Source organism: Athene cunicularia (genome assembly GCF_003259725.1).
Source record: "Athene cunicularia isolate RWA chromosome 7 unlocalized genomic scaffold, athCun1 chr7_part2, whole genome shotgun sequence".
Lineage (NCBI taxonomy): Eukaryota > Metazoa > Chordata > Aves > Strigiformes > Strigidae > Athene > Athene cunicularia.
In genome coordinates, this window is record NW_020799108.1 from 2,756,016 (window position 1) to 2,778,711 (window position 22,696).

Genomic DNA, 22,696 nt, shown 5'->3' on the forward strand with positions numbered 1-22,696 from the left:
CTCCTCATACTAAAATAGTTGCACTGGCTCAGATAAACATTTCCTGTCATCCAGTGTTAGGTTCGGAGGTAAGGTGTTGCATGTCAGCTTCTGTGTTGACATAAAGCTGGAGGCTTTGTTGTAGTGTGGAAATGTATCCTTTCAGCCTGTGTGTGTGTGTTCCCACAGGTTTACAAGACACACACGCATGCATGCCTGGAGAGTGTTGCACAGTAACCACTCTTGTTACAGCCCTCCTGCTGGAAAAAAGGGTATTTGGTGTCTGCTGAGCAGGGAAAAGGATGGGAGGTGGGGTCAGACAGGATAAGATAGGATATTAAAAACACATAAACCATGCTGTGTTGCTAAATGGTAGCAGCATGATATATACTCTCCAGATTAGCATTTCTGCTCAAATTCACATCAACCCCAAATCCCAATTACCAGCCAGATTTACAACCAAGGCCCCCTGTGAGGTGGCTGCTCCCTGCCCTGGCAGGAGTGCCACCATCCCCGGCTGGACAGTGACATGCAGGGGCAGCCCAGAGCTGGTTGTGGTGCTGTGAACAGCCACTGCCTTCTCCGCAGACACCCTCTGCACACCCTGGTGTGCTGGGTCCTGGCAGAAGAGCAGTAACATGTGCCTCCTTCAGCCCTAGAGCGGTGGGAGGCTTATAAAATTCTTAATGGCTATACAAGGTGAGAGACCAGGATACAGCCTCGCCTGTTTTTCTGTCCCGGATCACAGGGATCTGCAGCTGAATTGTTTGACTCTTGCCTCCGACAGAAGGAGATCAGTGCCAGAGATTACAGTCTCCTGCTTCACTCTGAGATAAACTTAGCAGGAGCTCCTGTGCTTAACACGGCATATGCAGGGTAGGAGCCTGCAGAAGAGCCCAGCCAACATCTCGGTGCGGATGCAGTTCCTGGCTGAGATCGGAGGATACTCTAGTCCTGTCCTGAGAGCCTGTGTGCTTGGAGGGGAAGCAGGCAGTGCCCGCAGCCTCAATCTGTGATCTTTAGTGCTTTATGCTGGAGGCAGAGAAAGGGTTGAAAATTACCCTCACGTTGGATATTTCCTCTTTCCTCCCTTTTCTTCCCCAATATGGCTCCACAGCCTGAAACAAAACCACAAGTTTTTGTCTGTCCTATTAAAAGAATGGGCAGGAGGGGTGTAACGTCCATCTGGTAGTTATTGATTATGGCCATCTGGTAAGGCCATATCATGTCAGATCATAAACTGTCCTGAAAAGCTGTCTGTGTGTGGCAGGCTGCATGTGCACTGGAGAGGCAGGGGCGAGGGACTGTCTGGGACGGCAGCTTGTCACCCCAGGCAGAGGTAGCATCCTCCCTGTTTGCGCCGCTCCTTGCACATGATGCTTCCCGGGGGAGCTGGATGTGAGGACGTGTCAGGATGTCAGCACGTTTACCTGTGGAGGGGAGGCAAGATCTCACGCGGTGTTCGGGGACATCTGGCTCTTTGCATTGGAGCAGCACTAGGTTAGGAGGCAAGCTCAAAGCAGCTGTGGCTTGAAAGTCTGAGGTGCCTCAGGGTGCTGTGAGAGGCAGCGGGGGCAGCAAGCTCCTGGATCTCCTGCCTGATGGGCGAGTCCATCCCCCGTGCTGTCCTGTCAGCGGCTCAGCAATCCCTGCCTGCCCCTGGATCCATGCCCTGCTCGAGGCTGGCCCTGCCCAGAAAGCCTCTCCTCTGTTTTCCCTGCTGAGATTATTTCAACTGCTGGTTATTTCTTTCTGTTTGGAGAGGACATAACCATATTTGTGCTCCCACTCTCTTGCAGACATTTCAGGCCAACGAGGATGCCACGGAGGTGGTTCTCAACAAGATCCACAGCCCGGTGCTCACACGTTTTGTGCGCATCCGTCCCCAGAGCTGGCACAACGGCATTGCCCTGAGGCTGGAGCTGTATGGCTGCCGCATCACTGGTGAGGGTCCCCTCGGCCTCAGCCCTCCTGCCTGTCCCTCTGACAGCCTGTCCCGGGGTGCTGTCCCCCACAGCTGTCATGCCTGCTTGGGGTGGGAACAGCGACACTGTGAGCAGCATGGAGGCACCCATCTCAAGGGATCTGCCTGTGGGGGGAGGCACCCAGGCCCCAGAGGCAAAGGGAAAGTGGCCAGTGCTGGTGCTGGTTTAGTGTCCAGAGCTTAAACCAGCGGGGAAAACCACAAGCGCTCCTTTCAATAGCCCTTTCCTTCCCTGCAGATTCACCTTGCTCCAACTTGCTGGGAATGCTTTCTGGCCTCATTCCTGACTCACAGATCTCAGCCTCTTCCATCAGAGGCTACGACTGGTCTCCCAGCATGGCCCGCCTGGTGAGCAGCCGCTCAGGCTGGTTTCCCCGCATCCCCCAAGCCCAGCCTGGGGAGGAGTGGCTGCAGGTAGACCTTGGCGTGCCGAAGAATGTCAGAGGCGTCATTATCCAGGGGGCTCGCGGAGGGGACAGCGTGACCGCCACTGAGTCCCGCTCCTTTGTGAAGAAGTTTAAGGTGGCCTATAGCATGAATGGAAAGGACTGGGACTTCATCCAGGACCCCAAAACAATGCAAGCCAAGGTAGGCACTGCCTGGAGAAGCTGCAAAACAAGATACGTTTCTGACTATCTTCAGTCTGCCTGATGGGGTCTTGGGAAGTTAGCTGTCTCTCCCCACAGAGACCTTGGGAGTCTGGGTTGTCACCATGAAATCCCACGTTGTGTCCCCCGGTGCTGCTCCTATGCTTGTACTAGAGGCTGTAGGTTCCACCTTGCCCCAGGAATGGCAGTTTGCCTCTATTTCTTGTTGTGGACCAGGCCTTGGGGATGTGTATATTCTGGTCCTCCCAGCTCTTGCAGGTCAGAGCCCACAAGGTGGTGTGTTAATTATGTTTGACACAGGCTAGTTACATATTTTAAGGGGAAAGGTGCTGTTGTGGCTTGCACGTCTGGAAGAGGAAGATGAATCAACTTCTCTTTGGGAAATGTGCTATATGTGAAGTCCTTTTTGCAACATTGGTGTGACCCTGAAATTCCCCATGTTTTTCCTGTATTGTTGGAGTTCCCCATAATCTTTCTGCTTAGCAGTATGAGAGTGGCAGGGGGCTTGAGGAATAAACAAATTATCAGCTACTGCCTGTGCTGTTTTTATGCAAACTCATCTGCTTCTGAAAATATGAATAAGTTTGATTTTCTCCTGATCCTACAAATGAGTCTTAGAAGGACTAATGCTATCCATAGCCCTCTGTTTATTCTCCACAGACTTGAGTTCGTGCACGTAAGCTGAAAAGCAGCAGTTCTTGGACTGTGAGGAAAACTGAGAGTTTACACTATCCTAGAACATGCAGTAGCTTCTTTATTTGCCAAAGGACAAGTCAGATCTTATTTATATGTGAACTTAGTGGATATTCCCCAGGCATCCCTTGCATGGCTTGGATCAGAATCTGACCCCTGCATATAAAGCAGAGGCCAGGAGAGATTGTGCAAGTTTCTTAGAAACAGCCTGTCTGGTCCTCTTGAAACTGAGGAGGGACAGCCTGATTTCTGCTCAGCTGGACATGATGGCCAACAGTCAGACAGCTAAACTATTTCAAACTGTGACAGTGGCCTGCCAGACCCAAACTATCAAGTCTGGTGGAGGGATGCACACATCACTTGCCTTTTCTCTCTGTCTCTCTCTCTCTCTCTAGCTTTTTGAAGGCAACATCCACTACGATATCCCTGAAGTCCGGAGGTTTGACCCTGTTCCTGCCCAGTACGTCCGAGTGCACCCGGAGAGGTGGTCCCCAGCAGGAATAGGAATGCGCCTGGAGGTGCTGGGCTGCGACTGGACAGGTAGGAGCCCCTGCGCCTCTGCCCACTAGCTCCCTCGGGGCCACAGCAGGCACGAAACCAGCAAGGTGAAAGTGTGAGGTTATTTCCTCTCCTGCTGTCCCACCTCAGGGCCATGCTATGTTGGAGAGGCTGCAGCCGTGAAGGCAGGACCCGCAGTGCGGCCTGACCCCATCTTTTTACTTCAACCTTAAAAAGAACTGACGTTGATGCACGATGTAGCAGCAATGTTTGGACCCCAATCCAAGCTTTCACACAGAGGCCCATGCAGGATGTTGTGCAGACTTTCCCAGTCTCCATGTTAGATAACATTTAGGCTTTTTAATCCAAATCAATAAGATAAAAAGTAGGAAGAGAAGCAGAGGAGCAGAAGAGGGGTGCAGTGTCCAGTACAGGTATCTTGAGCTGCCACAATAAGGCTTTGCTGTAAAAACAACTGTCCCTGTCTTACCGAACCCCATGTGGAAATCCTTTTGCAGACAAGGTTGGGGATTTAACTCTACAAAGTCTCTACAACATCCCTAAGACCAGGGAAGTTTGTTCACTTTCGCCCACCTGTTTTTTACAAGTGGTATGCCTCGCAGCCACCACTGTTTTTAATACAGAGGTGAAAACTGTCTAACGTGCTCATTGGGATTGGTAGAGGTTGTGCCTCTGACTCTCTGAGGCTCAAGGTGATTGGGTGCTACATAGTTTCATCCCCAAAAGCCAAAAATGAACCCAACAGCTCATTGGGTCTGATGTTAGCTTTTCAGTGCCAGAGGCTAGTTGTCCCTTTTTTTAATCTATTTTATTTTTTAATAATCTGCTTCAATCTGAATCTGGTGTCCAGATGTCCATGATAGAGGTATGATTTCCATTTTATAAACACATCTGTAGATGGCATTTTCTTGTAAGAATTCCCATTCTAAGAAGCTTAAAAGATACAGAGCTTTTTTCCACCCTTTTGTGGAGTCTTTCTTCCTGTGATGTGCTGTGAGATGTATTATAAACACTTAAGAGCAAATGACACAACTGATGTACACACAATTAATAATGAACATTTGTCACCCTTGAAGTCAATGGCAAATCTCCTCTTGGACTGGGAATCCATTGTAAATGATCTAAACTTTAAATCAAGATTAGATCTTAATTTAAATCTTACAAGATCTTTGGGATATTGTAGGAGAAGCAGACACCGTGGCTTTCATGCAAGCAGTGGGAGCTGAGGCTCAGTGCAGAAGTCGGGCAGCTCCCACATCGCTGCTTCCTGCAGCTCCTGGGAGTGTCCAGCTGCCAGATCTCTGCAGAGCATTGCTGTCTGGTGCATCACAGCGCTGCGTCACTGCTGCAAAGGGGGGCAGTCACACAAGACGTCCAACCATGTACATGTCAGCCCCTCCATTGCACTACTCCAAATTAGAGAATGAGGGGTTTGGCATCCTCAACTTCTTGTGCTATTTTTGGTCCAAATTTTCTTTTACAGCTATGTCCATGCTCGGTTTCAACGTTAGCAGCAACAGCCTGTGTTTTTTCCAGGCAGGGTGCTCTGTGGTCATTTCCCAGTGTGTCTGTCTAATCATTTGCACATTGTAATGTTTAAAACTCAACTGCCAAGTCATAAATATTCGTAGCTTTATTGATCTACAGGCGCTCAGCTTTGTAATCAGAGCAAGGCTTGTAATCTTGCGGATTCACCATGTTATAAAAAGCATTTATATCCCTGATGCAACCTGGGGAGCAGAGATAGCCCATGGCATTATCTGCATGCTAAATCCAGTCTGGCCACATACAGCAGTCCTTAACAAAGCCAGGATACAGCTCTCCATTGCTGGGAGGACCCAGGCACATTACAGAACTGGCTGCGAAAACCCAGGCAATTGCACTTGCTTGGGAACAAGATTAAGAGATGGATTAAAATAAGCTGATTGAAAATATTTTCAAGTGAGGGCCTAAGCCCATGTGTACCCTGCCCAGCTATTTCTATTTCTTACCAGTAACAAGTATCTTAATTACCGAGTCAAACAGGTAACTTAACAGCAACTGGGCTCACAAACTGGTTGGCTAGTAACTCAAAAATTGGGAAGCAGGCAGTCAGCAATTGCCTTCTTTCAAAGACCTGCCAAAATTTTTCCTCTGAAGAGTGGAGATTGATGAACATTCACTTGCAGCTGGTCTTCTCTCCTTTGAAGTTGCAAACATCTGGTTTCAATTGCTCCGTGACTTTGCATTTTGATCAGCAGTTACCACCAGTTGCACAGACACTTGCTGGGCCAGGGAGAGAGAAAGCGAGCAAGCAAGACCTCTCTTTTTCACTTTCCATTTCACACATCACGTTATCCTCCCTGCTATTTTCATTATCTCTTGTAACCATCGTGTTGCGGCTCTGCCATGGTAACTGATTTTTCAAGATATATTTCTGCGGCTTGTCCAGGGCAATGCAACACTGTTGATTTACATCCGCTCAGCATCTGTGTCCCGTATGGGACTTGGCTTTCAAGGTCCTTTGACATTGTCACATTTCAGCTATAAATCTCAATATACAAGAACAACAACCTAAAAAAAATGTATCAGCTCTAAATAACTTGAAGCTTTTGATATGTTGCCTTCACCTGCTGCTTTTTTTTTTAAACTTTTTTTATGACATTTTTCTGTGCCTGACTGCTTGCAATTTGCTTCTTGGTTGCTTTTGGACTTTCATGGGGTTGTAACAAATTTGAACTTACAAATTAAAAGACTTTGAGGTTGTTTGGTATTTTATCCTGAACAAAAGACACCCACTGGAAAAGAAAAAAAAAAAAGGGGGGGAAAAAAAACCTGAGACTTTATGTGCAACATGTTTAATAACAGGAAAATAAAAGGGCAGAAAGGAGCCTATGGAAAATATTCAATGTATTTAGCCATTTCCTCCTGTTTCTGGCTTTATTAAATGATATCCTGAAGGGTGCCGACAAAGAAACACAATCACACATAACTGAGCAAAGCAACCTCTTTTTAAAAGTGGAAAGAATCAAGCCTGCTGTACTACAGTTAACGCACCCATAAAAGGAGAGACTGCTGGAACCTAATGTCGTTTACTGTTGCTCTTAATATTCTTCCCTTTCTTGCTTAAATTTCCCCTGACACCTGCTTGGAGGTTGTTTCACACGGGCCATGTTGGAGAGAGGGAAATTGGAGAGAGACACTTTGAAAGCCTAGTCAGGAGCCTGGAGTGTGAAACCAGATGCTTTCTGCAGTGAGCCAGAGCGCACCAGGGGATCCTCTGAGTCCGTTTGCGGTTACGTCATTTGTGGGTTGAGTGACTTGTTTTATAAATTGGCACAATTGGTGGGAATGTTGTGTGTGTGTTTTTTTAACGTGTCATATGCCTTTATGAAAGAAAAAGACGTTCTGTCTGTGAGCTCTCTTATCCAGTAATGACAGCTAAGCAGATTGCCAACACAAGCGTAGATTAAAAAATTAAGAGAAAAAGTAGCATATATGTCTAGAGGAGAGCCTTGTCCAAGGGGAACTCTAAATCAAAAGAACTCCCATATGGAAACAGCCAGTTCACTTGAAGTTCAAACCATGCTGACACTTGTAGCACATGGAAATTTCATGGTATTCTTGTTCTATCTCTTCCTGCCATTATAGAACATGAGAAAAAGGGGTTTTTGCTTAGTTTCCTTCTACCTGGGCTTTTTATACTCTTCTACTGCAAGTAGCATCTTTACTCCATTTTTTCAGATGTAAAGCCCACTGCAGAGACACTGGTGCCCACTTTGAAGAGTGAAGAGACCACTACCCCATACCCAACTGATGAAGAGACAACCGAGTGTGGTGATAACTGTGGAGAAGAGGAGGGTATGTATCAGAGCAGCACATCTCTATCTCAGTAAATGATGGGTTAAGAGCTAAGTAAATACTCTTATCTTCCCATTAGCTCCTATACATGGAGCTGATTCCTGGAAAACTTAGAGTAATATTGTTAGTGAGAGGCCAAGATTTAAAAAAAAAAAAACAAACCACAAACAAACCCTCCCAAAATCTGATAAGATATATCAAGAAAGGATGCAAGAGCAAGAGATAGCAGCTAATTCAGTCCCTAGGGTATGAGACTTGAAGAGCTGCTCTCCCAGTTTCCTTACATGACCTGAAGAAACTCACTTAGTGCCCTGTTTAGAGCCACCTCTGTTCCAGATCCCCTTGGCTGGGTGTCATGAATTCAGAAGGTGATTCAGGGGAGCAATTCAGACTGCCTCCTGTGCAGGGTTCCTTTTGCAGAGGTCACAACTGTGGGAGTAAATCACGACATGTAGAAGCCTGATGACCTGAACACCTGTCTGTTAAGGATCATCTTCCCTAATATCAGCTGCTTAAAATTTAGGAGGACAGTCTGGGCTCCTTGTGCAGGCAGTAGAGAAAGGAAAACACTAACTCCAGGCAGGAGTTCTCCCAGCCTTAGATAGGCTGTTAGATGTACAGGGAATGCCTTGGTATTTGTGGCGCTTGCTTGCCTCTTCTGACTGTAGAGGCGGCTGAATGTTAGTTTAGACTACATGCTGTGGTTGTTAAGATACAGTGCTGGGGGGGTTTAATCATCTCTGCCTCAGATCCCTACCTGTAAAAGCAGATGTCATATTCTTCTGCTCCTTGCAAGGGAGTTGTGAGCATCTAAAGCTTGTGAAATGTCCAGATTAAGGGGAGAGGGCTCGACAGAGCTGTGCAGGGTGCGGTGTGCAGGAGATGCACACCCTTGGGACACGACAGCAGACCCTGGGCCTCGGCACTGGGGCTGGGGAATTTACCAAGGACTTCACAAAAAATCTGATGAGGAAAAGCTGTCCTTTGAGATAGCTCCTAGCACTTCTATCACGTCAGCTTCCACTCCCAGAGAAAAAATTAACGGGTTTTAAAATAAATAAATTTAAAGAGGAACATTAATTGGCTTTTTCACACCTCCCATCAGGAGTCTGCCGTAGTTCAGTTCTGGAAATGCAAGTTGCAAGAGTAGCTCAAAGAGCTTGATTCTCACTGCTTTGCCTCAGTAATAAGCCTGTGCAACCCTCCTACCATTGAGGCACTTGGGAAACTGCCGAGAGGAAATTTAGGCCAGTAATAGTCTCTGCAACAACACTATTCCTGGGTGCAGTCCAGGGTGAGAGAGCAAGCAGAGTATGCCGTGGAACCAGCCTCCCTGTCAGCTTCCCTCAGATTTAGCAACAATTTTAATTCTCATACTCTATAAACAATGACTGTGTTTCTCTGGACAATCAGATTTATGACAGCCAAACAGAAACAATGCTGCTCTGCAGGGTATGAGATCAAATTGGAATAAAATGATCCATGATCTGCATTGTTTTATTTCAGAGTGGGAGCACGTAAAGAAAGCCCTCTGCCCCTCACAGCAAAGTTCCCCCAATGCCTATTGCTTGAGTCACTCACTTCTTTCTGATTATCACTCACTTTGTGGGCACTGTGATTTAAAACTTCCTCTTTGCTCAGGAAAATCCCGGCCTATAATTGGGCTCTGACGTGCATGTCTACTGAGTGCTTGGGATGGTCTCAGACCATTTCTGCAGCCTCTGTGTCTTATGGCTGCCTCCCCAACCAAAGGAGCCAGCAGCTGCCTCACTGCTGCATGCAGCCCCTGGCATGTGCCCTCCTGCCCACAGACCTGTCTCTGCAAGAAGGCTCTCCAGAGCTTTTAAAGCTGTTGACACAGGAGAATTAGCTCTGCTCCTGTTTCACAGATGAAAAGTTAAATGATTCTTCCAAAGACCATGTGGTGAGTCCATAGTGGAGTTAGAAATAGAGGCTGGCTCCTTTCACTCAGAATCCAAAAGCTTGAGCTCATGGTGGCCCCACATTTCCCCTGGTAGCATTTCCATGAGAAGGTAGGGAGTGGTGAGTGACAGCTCGCCACGTTGACAGACAGCTCCCGTCTGGTGCAAGTGGCTAGATCTGTCACTCAGGAGCTGGGTTTCTGGAGCACTTGAGATTCTCCTTTTGGAGCCAGAGCAGGAACTGATGAGCACAGGGCACTCAGGAAGTGCTCTTCCCTGACATTTAAGAAGGCATTTAATATTTGAGCGCTGTAAGGGATGAAGGGAAGGTGCTGATTAGAGTCTGGAAGCATTTGGTACTTGCTTTTATATTTGCTTAGTTTGGTGGATTAGCCTCAGGACGTGGTGTGAGCATTTTGATGATGCAGAACTTAAGGCTGATCCCTGGAGCTGACGAAATCTGAGATAAGTTTAAAGCATCAGCGTGAGTGAGATTTCATGCTTTGTTCAGTACTTACGGCTTGCCAGCTATTTTAGGTTTTGGGTTGTTTTTTAATAGCAACCCTTTATGGGTAGGTCACTTTTTAATCCAACTTTATTTTGCTTCTGTTTCTTTTTATAAGATTTCCACCTCCCTGTGAACTTCAGCTGCAACTTTGATCTCCCTGAAGACCTGTGTGGTTGGTCACATGACTTGGCAACAGGTTATACATGGTCTTTTCAGCCTACAAGCACCTGGATTGGCAACTCTGAACCAAGCCCTGAGACTGTGCCTGGTAAGATGGTTAATACCACACTGAAGCAGGGAAGAGAGTGGGGATGGGTCTTTCTCCATGTGAACAGTATGACTGATTACTGCAAAGCTATCAAGAGTTGTGAAGGCTGTACAGAGCTGAATGTTTTCTTTTGTGGAAGTTTTCAGATGCTTTGCTCTATGGTTCATGACTTATTTATAGGAGTGTGACCGCTGGCACTGAATTATGCTAACTATGCTCTTGAGATAGTCTTCAATCAGACAGTAGGCTTTGAATCCCCTGTGACCATGAAGGTTAGCCTGGGCTTTGTTCCACATCCTGAGCCAAATGTCTTCTGTAAGACCCAGTGCTTTTTCCCCTGAATGCATTTCCTCTTTTGTTAGAGATGCATTTCTTCCCCCCATATGTTGCTTGGATTGTCTATAGTCTTTACCTATTCTGCACTATGGACTTTCATAGGCTGGATTTCAGCCTCCTCTGGGTGAAGGATGAGTTAAACCTTAAGAATGCTGAAATATGCCAGCTTCTTGCTGTTTGACTTTTGCTCTTTTTCTCCTGTGTGCTTTGGAAGCAGAAGATTTACATGAGCATGGCAGAGCCTAATTTATGGAGGATCTCACTGAGACGTGCTGGCATGGGTTGGAAGGGAGCCTGCCTCTGGCAGTGCGGTTGATCAAGTTCTTCAGCTTCATATCTTGGAACTCACCCCAGGACTGGTGCCCTTTCCTTACCCTCGTTGACTTTGTGGCACGGGTGGCATGAAGAACATTTGCCAGTTTCCTTATAACAGTAGACTGCATCACTGTAGCATCACTTCTCTTCACTGTCAGTCATTGCTTATGAAACTCTAGGCTCCCCCAGGGAGAGCTGGCTGATCCTACCTGCCTTCAGCTCTGCCCTGATGCCCGGTGACTCGAGTGTCTGCATGCCATGTGCCCAGGGAGCCATGCATGCTGTGGGCTCCTCCCTGCCCTCCCCCTGGGAAGGTTGAGTCTCGAGATGCAAACATTCAGGCGAACCTGTTAGCCACCTGGCAGAGGCGCTGGCCAGATTGGCAGTGCCGCCAGCCAGTTGGAAAGCCGTGCAGCCAACACCTGGTAGGCAGTGCTAAAGAGGAAAATATGTATTCCAGAAACATATGGGAAGAGGAGAATCTGCTACATCTCCACACACAAATCACCCCCACACAAATGCACACATCATTTCTCTTCAGCTCCTGAGGTGCTCGGCATTTTTCTAAGAGACACGGTAATGCTGTAAACACAGCCTATATGGACATCTGACAAATTCTTTGGTGTGACATAGGGTCACAGTGCCTGCTATGGAGAAAAACATTTTCATATTTCAAGTGTTTATCTCTTCAGCATTTGAGTGCTTTAGAAGATTAGTATCTGGAGCTCAGTGGAGCCTCAGGCAACAGGAGAGAACACTTACAGCCAGCCCCAGACTTAATAACCCTCCCCATCTCATTCGCTGTAATAATGTTTAATTAATATAAGCCTCCTGCAAGTAGGATAAAAATTACTTATTTTTATAACTCAGACTCAATTTTTCATTTCATTTCCTCTCCCCCGAGTCTCCCTACAATTAGTTGTCCATAGTTTCTTAGAAGGCTCTGCTGTATGTGCGCATGTGTGTGTGCACAGCCTGGGAGAGGCTCTTGCTGCCTCAGACAGCTCAGCATGCAGTTCTGGTTTTTACCTTTCTTGTACCCTTCCTTCTCTTTCTAGTTAGTTATGAATTGCAAAACCGCATTGCTGCGGCCGGGGGATTGTTTTCCTATTGTGTTCACTGATCTGGTTTTGTGCCAGTGTGGAGAGCTCTCCCTTAGGATGCTGTGCTGAGCCAAGCGTCGACAAGGTGCAGGCAGGCACTCAGGCCCTGCCCCGCAAGTCACGCCTGTACAAGCAGAGGAAGAGGAGGTGGTAGCAGCTCCAGAGGACTGAAGTGTCTTGCCCGCAGCAGTGGACAAAGTCAGTAACAGATGCCAGGCACAGGCTTGAGGGATGGTTGTTGGCCCTGCCATGGGATCAGCCTCCTGGCTGGGTCAGGCGGGGATGTGCCCTCCCGGTGGCCACGGCGCTGCCATGCCTGCGCAGTGCAGGGCTGCAGAGGGGCTGGCATCACAGCCATGCCTCGCTTTGGTCCTGCTCTGTGAAATTAAGAAGACATGACACAAAAGGAAACAACTATTTGCTTTTTTCCTCCCTGCACAGCTTTTAAAAGCAACTCAAGCAACATGAAAAAGAGTCGATGCCGGCCCCTTGTCGGGGACAGAATCGAAGCATTGTTTGGTTCACACTCCCCCATTCTTCCCCTGCCTTTCCCTCGTGCTCCCTCCAGCATTTTGTTTCTACTTAGAAAATTCATCCTTAGACTCCAGGGAGTGAGGAATGAAAAGCCCTTGTTCGGGGTGGTCTTTTCTTCTTGTGAATTCCCCACCCTGGGGTGAGCAGTTGGGTGAAGGAGAGCAGCTGTGCTTGGTTTAGGGGCAGGGCAAAAGCTAATGGGAACTCAAAGCTGCTGGAGCCCAATTTACTCTGATTTAAAGGTGCTAGGCTGGGCTAGAGGCTGTAGCTGCTCCACCATAGCAAGGAAATATGCTGTGCCTTTAAGAGCCATGTGGGATGTGTTTCTATTTCTTCTGAAAATGGCAAAACAAAAATTAAAATTAGAAGGGAAAAAAATAATAATGAAAGGAGGAGCTCTGGCTCAGTCTGCATGAGAGAGAGAGGGAAGGAAATGACCATGGTGAAATATCCTCTGTGAGGCACTTGATTAGAAAAGTCTGCTGAGAGACAGGCCTGAATTCCTCAGATATCTCCCTATTTCATTCTATGCACTGCATGCAATTCCTCCTCATCTTTGGCGCGGAGAACTTCTCGAGACTGACAAGACACCCACTGCTCTCATTCCACTATTTTTATTTCCAAGATACTCTTTCAGGCAGCTCTGCATTTCTTTTTTTAGCCCTGTGTTCCTTGGGCTCTTCGCACCATGGATTAGCTCCACGTCCTCTCCTGCAGGCTCCTGTTACACGTCTGGGGACCCCGTTGGTGAAAGTGGACCCAAAGTGCCCAACTCAGCAGAAACCCAGCATGGTTCCAGCTGTTACCCTGCCCTTTGCAAGCCCAGAAAATACCATTGCTCCCCTTTTCATGCCCCCAACATGAGATTGCCAAGATTTTTCCCTCTATGGGTTTTCAGATGCTTCCCATCTGTAGCAAGATTCCCCTTAGCTGTACCTAGCAAGCTTTGAGAAGCAACAAGTTCAGGTTTCAATGAGGTTTCATCCCCCCTCCTGCTGCATGCAATGGCAATGTGCCATTGGTGTCAAGACAGAGGTCTTAAGATGTGAAAATAAATCTAGGTTGGTAAGGTGGGCACCTCAGCTCTTCACCATCTTTGAATTTCACCAGGATCTTGATCCTGAAGGGTGTAAAGATCCTTGGTCATATCCTTAGCTGCTAAGTGCAGTTGCGTTGCTCTCAGTGATGCTACACTAATAAGACAGCACTGAAAAGCTGGAATTGGTGTGTTTTGCCCATTATTTTTCCCCTCTCCTTTTCTTGCAGTCGTTAGGTAAATACCTTGTGGTCCTAGAAGAGCATTGTGGGGTCTGCACCTTTACCATACACTGCTTCTCATTCAAATGAGCACAATGTCAGGGTTAAGCCCTGGCAGGATTGTGAACCCCGTGTTGTTTGGATGTTGGCAGCTGTACATGCATACAGAAAAGGACGCAGTTTTAACCCCGCATCTCTCCTGACCACATAGCTCTTGGGCTGGGCTGCAGAAACCCACCGAGAGCTTCTGTTGTGGGCCATGGTCTGGCTGGCTTTGAGGGTCAGGAATGCTGCTCATTCGGGTTGCAGGCACTGCAGGGAAAGGTTTATTTGTTTCAAAGCATTTCCAGCAGAGGAATGTTTGTAGTGCTCTGAAGTTTCATAAGAGCTTATTTTTTAAGGAAAACAAACGTTGAGCTGTTTTAAAGCTGATGGTGACCCTTTACCATTCCTGTGTTTTTCCCATGGGATCTTTAAAAGGAAAAGTTGCATATTTTTCCTGCAATCCATGAGAACTTCTGCCTGAAGGCCTTGATCCTACTCTGTCCAAATCAGCAGAAAGGTTTTCATGGTGTTAATAGAGCAGGGCTGGACTGAACTGGGTCTGCACTTAACTCTCATGAGACTTACTTGCAGGGCTTGTGCCTTGGAGTCATATTTTGACCTCTAGGGTCAATCCTGTCCCCTTTGAAGTAGGACGAGTTTTGCACGTGGGGTGGTGTGAACGTCAAACACTTCTGTGCAATAAGTGAGCAGCTGCACACTGTGGGAAGAACGCGTACCTGGCTCTGTCTCTCCTCACTCCCCCCACGTGTGGTGCAGATTGCCTCTCAGCAAAGCTGTATGCGGCTCTCCTGACCCTTGTTTGCACAGTGAGGACAGCAAACCCTAAAAAGTCATTTGTGCCTTGGCTGCCTGCAGCATGGTGGAGCTGGGACGTCCTGGCACCCAGATCACAGGAGGTTTGATGAGCATCGGCTGGGCTGTGCAAGTGCCCTGACTGCGGGCTAGGGCCAGCCTGTGGCTCGTCTGTGGCTGTCCTCGTGCCCATGCTGAGAGAAGGGGCTTGGCCACAGTCTGTTGTCGCATTCCCAGCAAAGCTCCCACTCTCCTGGGCTAGGCCAGAGGCAGAGGAGAAGAAACCATTCCTCTGGGGCTCACCCATTTCTTTGCTGCTTGCCTGTCTGAGTCCTTAGTCACTTTTTGGACCCAAACACCGGTGACACACATGCCTATAAAACTGCACTGGAATGCTCTCTGGAAAGCAAGACAGTGTCTCTCAAATCCTAGCGCATGCATCACTCCATCACTTCACAGCAGTGACTTAGCAGCCTGTGAGTCACAGAGCCCCACTGGGGAAAGTGTCTGCATGCACGAGCAAGCCACAATGTGTAGCCTGTGTGGTGGAAGCACTGGCTCAGTTAATGCCTTTAATTGTGCATGCACAAACGCCGGGCGCGGGTGGGTGTGCGCACACCCTTTCGTGTAGGGGCATGCAGGGTGCCTGCCAGGCTGGCGGTGGATGTGACGCAGTGGCAAGGAGCTCACTTAGCGTAAATGTCAGGCTCTAATTGGCATTTGGTTTGTCAGGGACACTGTGCCCTCCCTGCGCTCCTGGGGCGAGAGGCAGTAGGACTCACAATCACACCATGCTGTTGAGGATGTGAGCCTTAATTAAGAAAGAGGATGTAGTGGTGTGTCCATTAGAAAGGCTCTGGAGAGCAGGCGGAGGGCTTGATTCTGGGCAGGTATGGGGTTTTATGCCTTTTCACGGACTGATTTAGAGACTGAAATGGCAAGGACTTGGCAAGCTAATTAACACATAATCAAAATTGAGGGGATTTTTCCAGCAGATGCAGTGATCTAGTTAATATAAATATTAGTTTTATGGAGGATTGGTTTCTCTTCATAAATGAAAGACTGTCATTGAGGAGAGGCCTGTCACTGAAATTACAGCATCAGCCTTTTGAGGTGAATTTGCGTGATTTGCCAAAAAATAATAAAAATATAATAACTATCCAATTTCAGTCTGCATATTCATGCAGCTGCCATTCCCCTGCTACTGGAGCACCCTGCCGTTGTGAGGGCATTTGAGCTGATCCGCTCCCTGGGAAAGGCAAGGGCTGATGCAACCTCCAGCTCACATGCCCTAGAAGAACAGCAGGATCAGGCTCCATTGGGACATCCCCTTGGCCCTGACACAGCATGGTTGTGGTGTTTGGTGCTGTGCAGGCAGTAGATGGGGCCCGAAGCAGAGGTGTCACCTAGGGGATTTAGCAAAAAAGAGGTGACTGCCAGTGGGCTGTGGTGCTGTCACTAAAAACACTGTGAACCAAGCTCTTCAGTGAAGAGTGCAGTGACCTTTGGAGGGACGTAAGTGAAGGCAGTTCAGCATTGGTCCTCCAGAGGAGCAGCAGCTGTAACTCAACAATACCCAGTGAGGGAGAAGTGTGGAGGGAATGTGAAATCTCAGTAATTGCTTATGTACATTCTGCCCAACATGTTTTTCTGGAAAACCTCCAGATGTGCTGCTGAGACCAATGAGAGAAGATGCTTTTCCTGGGAGGGTGGGCGAAACGTGGAGGACCCAAGCACAGGCAGGCTGACCTTGCAGAGGGGGCAGCTGCCATGGCTCGTGCTTGCAGCCTGACCCAAACTGCGAGGCTGCATCCTCTGCTGCCCCTAATGTCCTCTCAGATGGCTTGCTAGCAGGAGGGAACGGGTGTGCCAAGAGGAAACTGCGTTGGCCAGATGGTTTGTTTGCAGGGCCCGGCTGGTGATTTATCCGGGACTCACTGCCGTGCACATACAAGCGACTCTGCCATCGTCTGGCTGGGGATGGTTTGCATGTTCACACTCCTCTGGCTCCCCTACATCCAGATGATCCCATAAATCTTCCATGAGATTTATGCCGTAGCATCAGTTGCAAAAACAGCGGTAGGTTAAAATGCCTGAGCAGGTTTGTCCTGCCTTTTTTGAGCCGGTGCTTTGAACTACCAGTGCCAGTTAGGCAGGGGATGTAGCTGCTGTGTTAGCTGGAATAGGGGCTGCAAAGCAAAGTTCTGGGAAAGAGATTAAAATGCATTTCTGATCCTGGAAGAATTGATCAGCTCATTGTTGCAAGGCTCCCTTCAAGTGTTTTAGCAGGGGAAATCAGCCTTTCAGGTGCTTTCTGTGCCAAAGGCTTCCATTTACTGTATCAAACAGAGCTACTGCTGGAACCACCGGGCTTCCACATGCTGTTCCAACAATTAGCTCCACAGTGCCCTTTTTCAGTCAGTCTCAGCAAATTCGCGGGGCTTTTCAGAAGGTCCAGCTAGCCATTAGAGTGATCCAGCCATTTCATCTTCAAATGACACAGAAAGTCAGGTCTGCTCGCACTCAGCTCTCCACTCCAGAAACCAGGAGTAGGAGTGCATGGTACCCAAACCCACTGCTACTTGCAGGGGAGCAGCTGGGTTCAGCACCCGAAGACTGTGCCTCCCCACAGTCCTTGGGTCTGGGATTGCTCTGTGGGCCCCAGCAAGTGCTGGGCAGGGAGCACAGGAGATGCAGGGCTTGGGAGGGCTCCCCTGGTTCTGGAAGAGCCTGTGTGGTTGAGGGGGACATTGTTTTTGGCTGCAGCTTAGGAGTTTCTTTGGTTTAACAGCTTGATAGGAATGGGAACAAACAGGAGGTTGGTGTCATGCCTGGTGGGAGGGATGTGACTCAGAGGCACACAGGCTTTTTTGCTGAAGCAGTGGAAGCAGCAATGCTGGCTACCAATGGCTCCCAGTGAGGGATGCAGATCGTGGCAGGTGTCCAGCTGCACAATTAACATAGTCCCCTGTGGTCAGCTTGTGGGCTTTGGGTGGATCCGAGGATGGCATGCATCCCTGCACTCAGTCAGGCTGCCTAGATACTGGCATCAAAGGTTGGTCCTGAACTTTGAGGATCTGGATTTGATCATTCATGAGTCTAGCTGGTGCTTTTATTAAAGATTTGCCTGTGAGACATTTCAGCTGTGAGATAATTGTATGATCGCAGTCTGATTTGCTCTTCCACCTTGTTTGTTGTTGCTGCTTTTTTCTTGTTGTTGCTTTTTTCTTTGAAGAGGCTTGTAGTGAATTACAAAAAGAGGATTTTAATTCAGGAGACCTTGATGACTTATTATGCCTTATCGCTCCTTAGTTTTTTTTTTTTTTTTTTTTTTTTTCTTCCTCCACTTGTTTATCTCCCACATCTCCTCCTCCACCACTACCACTCCGAGGTAAATCATAAGAACACTCCTCCATTAGAGAACGGCATGGTACTTTTTCAAGTGATTCACTCAAGCAGGAGTGGGCAAACATGCTTTCATCTTTTTTTATGCTACTGTTTGTTAGCATAGAGTGCCAAGTGGCCTAAGTGCATTTCATAGGTGCTAGAAAATATTGCTGGAAAATGTTGCTCTTTCTTTGTGTGGCTGGTCAGGGACAGATTTGTCCTTCACGCAGCAAAATCAGTGAAAGTTCATATGGAGTGGATACGCTTTTGAAATATTTTGATCATACATCCCAGGAGTAGAGTGATGGCAAATCTCTCTGCTGTCTTGCCCTAAATTTATTTTATAAAGCTGCGTAGCTCACGGTGGTTGGTTTCAGCCCAGCTCTCTGGCAGTAACAAACTTGAAGCAGTGCCAGTGGCTGTGCAACCACTGATACATCTCCCTTGGGCTGGGTTGTCACCGGATTGCTGAGCGGCAGCAAGGTCAGCTGCTGTTTTCTGTGTGGGACCTGTCTTTCAATGCTTGGGAAATTGGGTTCTAAGTTCAAGTGTCACTGGTTTAAGATTTGGAGGTGGTTTGGGTGTACTTTGCAAACATTCTCAGGGCAGATGCTGGTCTTCTGCAATTGCTGTGGGCACTGAAGCCACAGAGGGAGCAGGGCAGGCAAGCAGGAGGCAAGCTGCTGCTCAGAGCTTTGCCCATCAAGTGCAGCAGCTTAAGATGTGGGGAAAGAAAGGGACAGCCCCTTAGGGGGTGGCTGGGCTGCAGGAGGGCTCCCAAGTGCTGTTGAAGCACCAGTGAGACTTGCTCACTGTGTAGCAAGAGCAAGCATGTTCATCCCTCTTTGAGTGAAACATGAAATACAGCAATATCTGTCATTGGCCTGTCTGTCACCTCGCACTGCGGACACTGCAGTCAGAACAACCCAAGGGACTCTGTCTTGCCATTGGTCATGATGAGGGGGCAGGGAAGGATCAGATCAGCTACACACTCGGCTTTCAGTCTGTGCTAAGGGACTTCAGGCATCCAAGCTGCAAATGGGAAACTCCTTGAGGAGGCTTCTCATCAGAGAGGGCTGGAAACCACTGATTCCAGACCAAATCGGCCATGCCCAGGGATTTGTATCCATGGGCTTTTGCTGCTATTGGTATTCAGATCAAGTATCTCCTGTTCCAGTCTCAGCCTTGAACTTCTCCTGGGATGTCAAACCTACCGAATCTCCTCTCTGAGGACTGACAAAAAGCATGGCACAATTTAAATGTAATAGGAAAGCAAGTGAATCCCCTGCTGTATATATTTTCACTACCTTCAGGTTTGCAACTACCCAGTTGTCACTTGTGCATACTTCACTCACTGGATCACATCCTGCATGGTGCTGTGCTTTAGGGACTGTTTTGCTGCACTACAGAAAAACTGAGAGCCAGGCTTTCATTCTGTAATGAATATCCTCAAAACAAAATTGCCAGCTAGATCCTGGCTGTGGAGTATTTACTGCTGGGGATGAAAAGAGGCAGGCTGAACACAGCTTGAGATCCCCATCCCAAGATGAGTTTTAGCACCGGCAGTTAGAAAACCCACCTCAGGCTTGTTCACTGAGCAAGCTCCCAGCAGAATAAACGCACCTCCCTGCCAATGTCATTACCATGGCATCGCTTCTTCTGACAATCACTGCTCTTTAACTTCGCCTAATTATGTCGATTCTTGGCTTTACCACTTTCTGCTTTTGCTGTCGGTCTCCTACCAGACAGTGGTGGCTGGTGGGGGAAGTGTGCTCCTCGATGCCCGCCCAAGCCGCACAGGGCACAGCAGTGGCACGGCTTGCTTGCACACAGAGGGGGCCAGTGCGAGACCCCACTCCTGCAAGCATGAGTGTGAGATCCTGCCCAGCACTGCCAAAGCCACCTGGTAGGAGGTGAGACACTTGTTGCAGGTAGCCACAGAAAATAATTGTGTTTTCCTCTCTGAACAGGCAGCAAGCATTACCTGCAGCTGCAGAGCAATGGAAGGAGAGAAGGCCAGCGAGCCCGGCTCATCAGCCCCACCATCTATCTACCCCGGAGCGCTGTCTGCATGGTCTTCCAGTACCAGGCGTGGGGCAGCAATGGGGTGATGCTGCGGGTCTGGCGGGAAGCCAGCCAGGAGCACAAGGCGCTGTGGGTCATCATGGAGGACCAAGGGAAGGAGTGGAGGGAAGGCCGCATCATCTTGCCAAGCTACGACATGGAGTACCGAGTAAGATGCTCAGGGAAGGTGTGCTGGACCAGGCAGGCATCTCCAGCATCTTTGTTTCAGTGTTTCAGAGCCAGGGCCCATTCATCATTAGGGAATGTGACTGTTTTCATTGTATTTCTTGAGTTACCATAGTAACTAAACGACACTGTTTGTTATTCAGAGAGTGCCTGTATTCTGCACAGACTTGGGCCTTTGTTCAGCCTGTTGCCTTTTATATTCCTCAAATCTCCCACTTTGCAAATATTTTCCCTTCTTTTTTTTTCATTTTATTTTGTGGATTTACCCCCAAAACTGATGGCCATCAGCTAGTCTGACCAGAGGCAGTCACGCAGCTCCAGGGAGCAAACCCAAACCCTGCAGCCAGGAGAAATGAGAGGCTGGGATGGGGCATGGCCAGGTCTTAAGGGTAGGCAGCAAATAGTCCTTCTCCAGCTTCGGCTGCAAGTGCTGACACAGGAGAAAGCAGATCTGTTTGTGAATCTGCTTCTTGGATGCCTTAGATCAGATCAGAGGGCTGGGTGCAGCGCTGTGGGATCAAGGCCCTGTCCCACCATCAGGAGATCAGCGGAAGAGGAGGGATGAGCTGGAGGGAGCTGTGCTGCTCCCTGCAGCCGCCTGAGCCCCTCTGGCATAGCCGTGCCTGCACCCCACGGAGAGGCTGCTGCTTCCAGAAGTGCCTTTGGCGTGATTAGACCTTCTGGGCAGCATGCCGTTTGCCAGGGAGCCAGGGCTACTGTTGTCATTTGTTAACGAGCATCAGCACGGCATCCAGCACCCTCCAAAACAGAAGAAAGCATGTACTTGCAGGCTTGTGGTGACACATCGATGACCACCCCATCAAGGAGCCTTGCTCCAGCTGGCTCCCAGCCCCGACCCTGACCCAGGGAGCTGCTGCTCTCAGGCCACTGCTGCCTCCCACATGGGTTGATGGCCTGAGCTTGGGACCAGCAGCTCTGACATTCTGTCTTCTGGGCTGCCCAGGGGGCGTCTAAAATGGGGAGAGGTTTGTTGAAATACATAACCCTATGATTTGGACCCTTGAGAGTAGGCAGGGAGATATAAAGCAAAAGCTTTGCACTGGAGCTGCGTGACTAGTTTGCTTGTGTGTGTTTGGCTTTTTAATAAAATACCAGTAAAAACAATATACCTACAGATAAGAATGATGGGTACTGGCTGACTACTTTGTGCGTTAAACGTGAATATACCCACATTAGCTAAATAACGACATCATTATGTAAATAATGCAAGTCTCTCCACTCAGCAGTTCTTAGAGCTAACGACTCTATTTATTTTTGTAAATATATTTTGCCTGTGATTAAGTAGGAATAAATTGACCCTTCTCCTCTAACATTTCAATATTTCTTATGTAATGTTGATGGGAACAGCACTTTACAGTTAATGTAGCTGTGCATTTTGTGTCCTTCCTTTCCTTCTTCTGATCATAGCCCGGTTAATACCATGGGCCAAATCTGCTGTTGCTGTTAAGGCAGTGTTACACCACTTGCATCATTTGTGCAAGGGCCAGGGGGTGGCCTGCGATGCAGAGCGTTGATTCACTGAGTCTTTATTCCATGCGAGAGGCATTTAATTGAACAAATTGCAGGCTGAGTGCTGCCAGGCCAGGTAACGATCTCTCTGCCAAACCCATCCCTGCAGAGCAGCTTTCCTGGGGCAAGGGGTGGCAGAGACAGGGCAAGGAAGTAGGACTAGTCTCAGGTCATCTGTGGGTGTGCGGGGAAAGGCAGGAGCAGATTTCCTGCCCTTTCCCTTGGGAGTAGCAACCACTCTGCCTCTCAGTTTAGCACTGACATTTCTGTCCCGATTTCTCACAGATTGTGTTTGAGGGATTTATACGCCACGGCCTCTCAGGAAAGGTCGCCCTTGATGACATCCGGCTAGGCACCGACATCCCGCTGGAGAACTGCATGGGTAGGTGCCGTGTACAGCCGCGGGGGGCAGGGGTGGCGGGGGCACAGCTGGGGCTGGAGAGCATCCACTCACAGACTGCCAGGGGGCCACTTCTCCCCTGCGTGAGTTACTGGGAGTTTCTGGATCTCAGCTGGGAGTTCCCTTGCCCATGAAAGAAATGAGGGGGACAGGGGCTCTGGCTGTGTTGGTGTGAGAGGCAGGAAGCACATGTCTCTGCTGCGCAAAGCTGAAAGAGCAGCTGAGGGTTGCCGAGGACTATTCTGTGTGATAAGGACATACACCAAATTTAAAAGGAAAGTGCTGGACAAAAGAAACCAGCTGTCAGTCAGTATTACACGCTTAGAGGGGCCGATGAGTTCAAAAGGAGTCTTCTCTAATAAGAAATAAAATAGCAGAGGGGTTTTACAGCAATGTTAACAGAAT

The 22,696-nt window shown here is 48.4% G+C and overlaps 1 protein-coding gene across 1 annotated transcript in view; it reads left to right on the forward strand.

Annotated features, from left to right (window-relative positions):
* The window catches only part of NRP2 (neuropilin 2), a 76,251-nt gene that overhangs the window by 32,829 nt on the left and 20,726 nt on the right, over window positions 1–22,696 (forward strand). The window contains exons 8-14 of the mRNA XM_026853195.1: window positions 1,779–1,923; window positions 2,202–2,551; window positions 3,660–3,804; window positions 7,507–7,623; window positions 10,169–10,321; window positions 20,082–20,344; window positions 22,177–22,273. Of these exons, the coding sequence (XP_026708996.1) occupies window positions 1,779–1,923; window positions 2,202–2,551; window positions 3,660–3,804; window positions 7,507–7,623; window positions 10,169–10,321; window positions 20,082–20,344; window positions 22,177–22,273 (1,270 nt within the window). The remainder of the gene's footprint in view (window positions 1–1,778; window positions 1,924–2,201; window positions 2,552–3,659; window positions 3,805–7,506; window positions 7,624–10,168; window positions 10,322–20,081; window positions 20,345–22,176; window positions 22,274–22,696) is intronic.